The 8,800-nt window shown below is 46.1% G+C and overlaps 1 protein-coding gene across 1 annotated transcript in view; it reads right to left on the bottom strand.

Moving 5' to 3' along the window:
• Positions 1–8,704, bottom strand: part of invs (inversin) — a 46,031-nt gene extending 37,327 nt beyond the window's left edge. The window contains exons 1-2 of the mRNA XM_045712823.1: positions 8,480–8,704; positions 7,359–7,463 (exon numbers count right to left, since the gene is read on the bottom strand). Coding sequence (XP_045568779.1) covers positions 7,359–7,361 — 3 coding nt within the window. The 5' untranslated portion in view covers positions 7,362–7,463; positions 8,480–8,704. The remainder of the gene's footprint in view (positions 1–7,358; positions 7,464–8,479) is intronic.
• Between the last annotated feature and the right edge of the window lie 96 nt (positions 8,705–8,800).

Genomic DNA, 8,800 nt, shown 5'->3' with positions numbered 1-8,800 from the left:
GTGTTATATTGGAGGATTTCAATGCAACAGAAACCCCCGCACAACCTTTCAGAGACACTGCGGGAGCATTAGACAGAATACACACACACACACACTCCTCCAAAAACACACATACAGAAAACACACACATATTCAGGAGAGACAGGGAACACACACCAGGTCTCTGCTGGGACAGAGTGAATAGCAACCGCTGAGACATACAGACAGAGACACGGAATCAAAATATGTGTGTGTGTGTGTGTGTGTGTGTGTGTGTGTGTGTGTGTGTGTGTGTGTGTGTGTGTGTGTGTGTGTGTGTGTGTGTGTAGGCGTCTGGTTTGATGGAGGACAGAGCTGAGGCATGCTGGGTAAGCAATGGGGGGCGGAGCCTGAAGCCTTTCTTGATGTTTTTCCTTTTTGGCAACACACACGCACACTTTGGCAACACACACACACACTTTGGCAACACACACACACACTTTGGCAACACACACACACACTTTGGCAACACACACACACACTTTGGCAACACACACACACACTTTGGCAACACACACACACACTTTGGCAACACACACACACACTTTGGCAACACACACACACACTTTGGCAACACACACACACACACTTTGGCAACACACACGCACACTTTGGCAACACACACGCACACTTTGGCAACACACACGCACACTTTGGCAACACACACGCACACTTTGGCAACACACACGCACACTTTGGCAACACACACACACACTTTGGCAACACACACGCACACTTTGGCAACACACACACACTTTGGCACACCTTAGATTCTGAGCATCAAACTGTAATAAAACCACCCTACACCCATTCCTGAAATTGAAATGTAAGTTTTAAACTGGATGCAATATTCATTCAATTAATTCAATGATTCAATTTGAGCATTATAAATTCAGAAATATTTAATTGAAATTCAATGTGTTAATACAAATGCGAAAATATTGAATTCAAATACAGTTTCAATCGCTCCATATTAAAGACCCCCCACCCACCCACCCGTGTGTGTGTGTGTGTGTGTGTGTGTGTGTGTGTGTGTGTGTGTGTGTGTGTGTGTGTGTGTGTGTGTGTGATCTGATAGTAGGGCAGGCCTGAGGGACTTCTATGTAGTTTTGATAAACAGGTAAAGAGGCAGGAGGAGCGATAATATCAGCCAATAGGGACTCCCTGTCTCCTCGCACAGTCTCCGGGGCACTTCCTGGTTCCCCAGAGACCAATAAGTTGCTCTCACTCGGCTGGGGGTCGGGCCTTGGGGCGCAACACAGCCAATCAGCAGGGAGAGAGAGCTGAGTGACACATAGTACCCATGGTGCACCCTGACAAATGAGCCCCCAGGGCCGGGAACCAATCACAAGGGAGGATAATGCAATTAGGTGGGACTACAGCTGTCAATCAGACAACTACTGGGGTCAGAGAGTTATGCCTGTGGTTAACACACCACAGCATGGGGTTACATAGATGCGCACGCTCGCGGGTGCGTGCACGCACACACACAGATTCGAGAGCCTTCTCAAGGGGATTCTCAACATTAGACATCCTGAGGCAGAGAGACTGTGCATAAAAAAGTGTGTGTGAGGTGTGTGTGTGTGTGTGTGTGTGTGTGTGTGTGTGTGTGTGTGTGTGTGTGTGTGTGTGTGTGTGTGTGTGTGTGTGTGTGTGTGAGAGGGGTCGTTTCACTCTATCTCCCCTGAGGGGTGAGGAGGGGGAGAAGTGGGAGGGAGAGAGGTGAGTGGTATGTGTGAGACCGTCTAGGGACATTGATATTGACTGTGTTGTCTCTAAGGGCTTACACCTGAGAGTGAATGTACATGTATGTGTGTGTGTTCTGAGTGCAGGTGTCCATTGGGGGGGTCGGTGTTGTTTGTGCTTCTAGCCTGAGAGCTCAGAGAGGGAGGGGTGGGGGTGTAGAGGTTTGGAGGGGGGGAGGAGGGGTATTGAGTTTTGGAGGGGGAGGAAAATGAGGGGGTATAGAGGTTTGGAGGGGGGAGGAAAAGGAGGGGGTGTAGAGGTTTGGAGGGGGGAGGAAAAGGAGGGGGTATAGAGGTTTGGAGGGGGAGGAAAAGAGGGGGTATAGAGGTTTGGAGGGGGGGGTGTAGAGGTTTGGAGGGGGGGAAGGGGGGGTGTAGAGGTTTGGAGGGGGGAAGAAAAGGAGGGGGTATAGAGGTTTGGAGGGGGGGAAGGGGGGGTGTAGACGTTTGGAGGGGGGGTGTAGAGGTTTGGAGGGGGGAAGGGGGGGTGTAGAGGTTTGGGGGGTGTAGAGGTTTGGAGGGGGGTGTAGAGGTTTGGAGGGGGGTGTAGAGGTTTGGAGGGGGGAGGGGGGTGTAGAGGTTTGGAGGGGGGGGAAGGGGGGGTGTAGAGGTTTGGGGGGTGTAGAGGTTTGGGGGAGGGGGGTGTAGAGGTTTGGAGGGGGAGGGGGGGTGTAGAGGTTTGGAGGGGGGGAAGGGGGGGGTGTAGACGTTTGGAGGGGGGGGTGTAGAGGTTTGGAGGGGGGAAGGGGGGGTGTAGAGGTTTGGGGGTGTAGAGGTTTGGAGGGGGGGTGTAGAGGTTTGGAGGGGGGGTGTAGAGGTTTGGAGGGGGAGGGGGTGTAGAGGTTTGGAGGGGGGGAAGGGGGGGTGTAGAGGTTTGGGGGGTGTAGAGGTTTGGAGGGGGGAGGGGGGTGTAGAGGTTTGGAGGGGGGGAAGGGGGGGTGTAGAGGTTTGGGGGTGTAGAGGTTTGGGGGGGAGGGGGGTGTAGAGGTTTGGAGGGGGGAAAGGGGGGGTGTAGAGGTTTGGAGGGGGGGTGTAGAGGTTTGGAGGGGGGAAGGGGGGGTTGTAGAGGTTTGGGGGGTGTAGAGGTTTGGAGGGGGGGAAAGGGGGGGGTGTAGAGGTTTGGAGGGGGGGTGTAGAGGTTTGGAGGGGGGGGTGTAGAGGTTTGGAGGGGGGAAGGGGGGGTTGTAGAGGTTTGGGGGGTGTAGAGGTTTGGAGGGGGGGTGTAGAGGTTTGGAGGGGGGAAGGGGGGGGTTGTAGAGGTTTGGGGGGTGTAGAGGTTTGGAGGGGGGAAAGGAGGGTGGGGGGTGTTACCCTGGCTCACATCACACTATACAAAAACACACTGCTCTCCTCTGAGGAACTCATCAAACACCACCACCATCATCACCATCAGCATCATCATCCTCACACAGACTTAGTTTGTAGAAATAGGTGTGATTGGTGCAGTTTCAGTCCATGTGGCGTAGAGTGATGCTGGAGATGGAGGTGTGAGTAGGTGGGTCCGGGCAGGTGTGATGTCCTTGATGTTTGTGTGCATCTGTATGCTGTCGTTTGTATGTGGATGTTTTGTATTGTTAAAAATATATATATAATCGTACAAAAAATAAATAGGTGTGATTTTGACTGGCATGTTATGGAGCCTCTGGTGATATCTGATCTGTTGTTTGTGTTTCTAAAGGCTTATCTCTGCCTCATTAGCTAGTGATATTATACCAGAACGTTCCACTGAGTCAATAGCATTCTGCACCACAAGACACTAACCTCACACTCTGTGTGTGTTTATGTGTGATTATGTGGTTGGGGTGTGTGTCTGTGTGACTAATCTACATGTCTGTGAGCAGGTCGATGTCTCACTGACTGGCAGTCTGTCAGCTGTCTTGAAGATTAATCAGAGCCATCGACAGCAATAACACCCCGGCTGTGTCTCATATCACACCCTGGTTATTCCACATGTAGCGCACTACTTTTAACAAGAGCAAGACGTGGAGCCTGAATTAGCAGACTGTATGTGAAATATGGTCGTTTTGTATTACATTGTTATTGATTACTGCATTGTTGGGGTTAGAACTTGCAAGAAAGGCATTTTGACTGTACTTGTGTATGTGACATTAAAACTCCAAACTTGGTATTATTTGACTATCATAATAGTGAGGTCTTAGCCCTGGCACTGGGTCTGTGGGTGGTACCACTCAGGGAGTAACACAAGGGGAGGGTGGCTGTGACAATCACCCATTATATCACTAATGAGACAGCCCCTGGAGAGAGAAAGAAGCGAGAGACAGAAAGAGAGAGAAGAGAGACAGAGAGAGACAGAGAGAGAGAGAGTGAGACAGAGAGAGAGAGCGAGACAGACAGAGAGACAGAGAGAGAGAGAGAAAGAGCGTGAGAGAGACAGAGAGAGAGAGAGAGAGAGAGAAAGAGAGAGAGAGAGAGCTCGATCTCCCTTTCCCCTCTGGCCCCTCTACTCTCCTCCTCCCCCCTCAGAGTCTAATTGGCTAAAACTGTGATCTAATTAAATGTCCAATTAGAGTGCAGAGAGCCGTGCCCGCCGGCGAATCAGAGCACAGGGACATAATCAGCTGGAAAAACAAACAAAAAATCAATGAGAGAAAAAATAGATTAAGAAAGATGGAGAGATGGAATGAAGAGAACAGCATGTGACAGGGATGACTCTGAGCATACAGAGAGTTGGTATAGACTAAGGTTTAATATTATCCCAGTATTTTACAAATGTTCCATCCAGAGAATAAATCACCTTTCTCCCGGGTAACCCGGTATTTCCCGACCAAAACCAGAAGTGTCATTCTAAAGAATATAAAACCATCGGACAGAATGATGTGCTATTCTAAATGTCAAATTCTATACAGCCGAGTCTGACAACAATCAGATTAGTTTCCAACACCTCCAGGACCAACTCATCAAAAAGCCCCCACCCCATGACCCAACAATTAAAATGAGTCTGATGTGCTCCTGATAGCACACAGGGTAGAAAGGAGCAGGGCCCCGGGGGCAGGACATCTTAAATATACAGTATCTGGATTAGCTTGGATCCGCATGAATATTCAAGCTAGATGCTACCTGAACAAGATGAGCCTTACATTAAAGAAATGTTATGAGTCCTACACTAAAGACGTTTTATGAGCCCAAGCCCAAAAAAGACCAAATGATGATGCCGTTATCCAATACATATGATAGGCTATACCGCACATTACACTCTACAGAAAAACACACATTACACTCTACAGAAAAACACACATTACACTCTACAGAAAAACACACATTACACTCTACAGAAAAACACACATTACACTCTACAGAAAAACACACATTACACTCTACAGAAAAACACACATTACACTCTACAGAAAAACACACATTACACAGAAAAACACACATTACACTCTACAGAAAAACACACATTAGACTCTACAGAAAAACACAAAAGCCCATAGATGTATGCTCTCTTGGGGAAATAAAGGAAACCAGCTCCAGTAATATTTTTGAGTGTGGACTGTATTTATGTACTATATTGTATAATGGACTGAAATTACACACCTCTTTCAAGCCATGAAGAACATGCAATGCCAGTGCAGGACATGCAGCCTACAAATGTATAGGCTAGAGAATTGATTTACATGTTGAGTAATAATAGGGCCTATTTTACATTTTTATAATTAGTAGGCTGATGCATTAACTTTTCATATTTCTCCACATTTTGTGCGTATTAGGCTACCTCCTTTCTCTATTGTTGCTTCATTCCTTTCTCGCTCTCAACAGTTAAATGAAATAAGATTTGTTGTCCTTATCTTCATTATTGTAATGACATGCTTGAATAATATAGTAGACTACCAGAAAGGGATGCGGACGGCTTTCACTTCACTAGGATTGAATGGTAATGGGTCTGAATAAATAACTGCTATAGCCTATCACCATCGTGCGTTCTCTTCCTTCTATTTAACATTCAGCAAACAAGAGCAAGCTTGCATCCCTCTTCGAATAGTCTCTTAGTATAAGTAATGCTGGAAAACATGGCCAACAGGCTATTCTAGCTTTTCCTGGGACTCCACAAAAGTTAAGAAGGAGAGAGGCCAGCAGCTGTGTAATTGCCTAAGAGAATGGTGAACTGTCCAACAATCTTGAGGACGATCTATTTTGGATGCAATTTGAATGGAATTGATTGAAAGAGAGAAAGACTAACAAAGAGTGCTTGCCTCCGCACTGATTTAAAGCAAAGATATTCGAGTGATAGGCTGTTTTAAAATTCTGCAGCTGCAAAAAAAGTATGTTTATCTATACAATTGTCACGATTCCCACCGACGGTGGCGCCCCCTCCTGCTCGGGTGGCGCTCGGCGGTCGTCGTCACCGGCCTATTAGCTGCCACCGATTCCCTTTTGCTTTTCCCTTTTTTGATTTTGGACACCTGTGGTCAATTAGCCATTAGAGGGGCTATTTAGTTTAGCTGGCCCGCTCCTTGTTGTGCGGGATTGATTGTTGTATGTCGACTGTCTTGTTCGTGTCGGCTTGGCATTGTCGCACATTGTATTTATTCCCCTGTGCTTGGGAACTTTGTTTTTTCTTCAAGTGTTATTAAAAACACCACTTCCTGTGTTCGTTGCTTCCTGCGCCTCATTCCTGCAAACGCAACTACCAAAGCCCTTACAACAATAAGGTGACCCCGAAAGCCAGATGGAGATGTGTAAATTAGCAACACATTCATATTAATCTATCATTCAGATGTATTAGGCCTAATATTACTGTACCATAGGCTATGTTGAAGCAAATTTCCCTGTCTCAAGAAAAAAAGTTCCCAGCTGATGAGATGATACATGCATTCATTGTGAACTGCGCTCCATACAGCGCTGTTTGCCCCCACCCTGAGCGTTGATTATTGATCATGCAGATAGGAGAGCACAGAAGGCCGTAGAGAAGCCATATTTAGACATTGCATATAATTTAACAGTTCCATTAGTGGGTATGGGTGGGAAATCTCAGTTACCCGGTTCCTGCTATTAAACCCCAGTATAGACATGAGAAGATCTGCTTATAAAACATTATTAACAGTTCAACTATTACAGTTAGCACACACACACAAACACACACACAAACACGCACAGACAGACACACGCACGCACGCACGCACGCACGCACGCACGCACACACACACACACACACACACACACACACACACACACACACACACACACACACACACACACACACACACACACCTGTCTCCATCTATGAGCTGCTGACACAATGGGAAGTGGGAACCCCCTATGGACAGCTTTACCACATCAAATATTAATGCTGGGATTCAATTCAACATTTAATCTACTTAACAGTTATGAAATACACACACACACACACACACACACACACACACACACACACACACACACACACACACACACACACACACACACACACACACACACACACACACACAGAGGCAACGGAAAACATGGTTATACATGACCCCTTAGACAGTAGTGAGAAGGATAACACTATGGTCACATTAGAATGAATAATTGAGAGGAGGATGTATGCACTGGTTTGTGAGTGTGAGTGTATGGGTGTGTGTTTTGGACTCTTACCATGGCAGTGCTAGGGGGAGGCCTTAGCAGATGTTCCCCAGCTCAGTGCATCCTTGGTGGGCTTGGCTGCACGTCCAGGTCCCCTGCCTGCCCTGATCCTGGATCCTACGGAGAGAGAGAGGGAGGATCTCTCACACTGAGACCTGCCCACCTGCTCACAGCAACGCTGCCAACATACACAGACACCCTGCCCGCTCTATGCCAACTACTGTGCTCTATGATAGACTTGGTTAGAGCAGGAAGGGCAGAGGGAGAAATGGACAAAGAGAGACAAGGTGATAGAGAGAAGATAGATAGATAGATAGATAGATAGATAGATAGATAGATAGATAGATAGATAGATAGATAGATAGATAGATAGATAGATAGATAGACACTCTCTGCTACATCACAACTGCTCAGACACAGAGTCCCTGTCTTTCTATCCCACAAGTCTCTTGTCTGTCCACTTCCCATCCAAACAACAGAGGCAGCGCATACTAGGCTACTCTGAGAATTCAATTTTTGTATCAAGCAGTCTGCTACCTCTATGTTGTTACACCCCTTACAAAAAAATATTTCAGTTTTGAAATTGCAGTTAAAGAGCAGTAACTACAGCCGACTGTGGTCTTTTGGACACTGCACTCTGACTGTTTGTTTTAGGACAGAACATCGGGAGTCTGTCTACTGGATACACAGTCTACCGTTGTTCTGTCCCAAAACTATCTGACTGTAATCTTTTTTCTACTACTGTAGTAACTTGTGAAGTGTTAAGTAATAACTGTGTAATAAGTAACACAACGTACTGTATTATTTCAGTAACTTAGCAGTTGTTAGAATTATGTTTTTGATATTGTAGCCTCGGTAAAAATGTGGTCAAAATACACAAAACAACTGAAACAGCTGGAGAGTCAATAACAGACTACAATACAGTTGATATCCTGTCTGAATCTGTGTAGCTGCCATGGCCTTATCCAGGCGAAAATATTAGATTTAGATTAGATGAGTTTCTTAGTCACATGCACAGGGCAAAATCAGCATGTCACTAACTGGTCAATAAGAACTGACTAGCGGTGCATTGAGTTTGATAGTTAGCTAGCAGGGTAGCCTGCATAACTAACGTTAACGAGGATGCAACTTACCTTACTCTGTTAGAAATCACGGAATAATTGAGAAAAAGATGCATTTAGCAACTGTCAACATTAGGAAAATGAATGTATATTTTTTAATAGTTATTTGTTCTTCTGATCACTATCTTCCTGACGTCTCACTCTCTAACGCTAGAAGTTTTGTCCCAGAAAGTGTTCCGTCAGACCACAAACATCTGGGTCGCCAAATATTTAGAAAAATACATCTCCCATTTCCAATTCTTCTAACCTCTAAAGAAATACGCCATACTTGTAGTTTTAAGCCTAATTGGGAATCATTGCTAAAGAAATTTACAAAACTACTACTCCCATAAA

Source organism: Salmo salar, chromosome ssa02 (assembly GCF_905237065.1).
Source record: "Salmo salar chromosome ssa02, Ssal_v3.1, whole genome shotgun sequence".
Lineage (NCBI taxonomy): Eukaryota > Metazoa > Chordata > Actinopteri > Salmoniformes > Salmonidae > Salmo > Salmo salar.
Note: the sequence above shows the minus strand (reverse complement) of the source record. Positions and strands in the feature narration are given on the sequence as shown.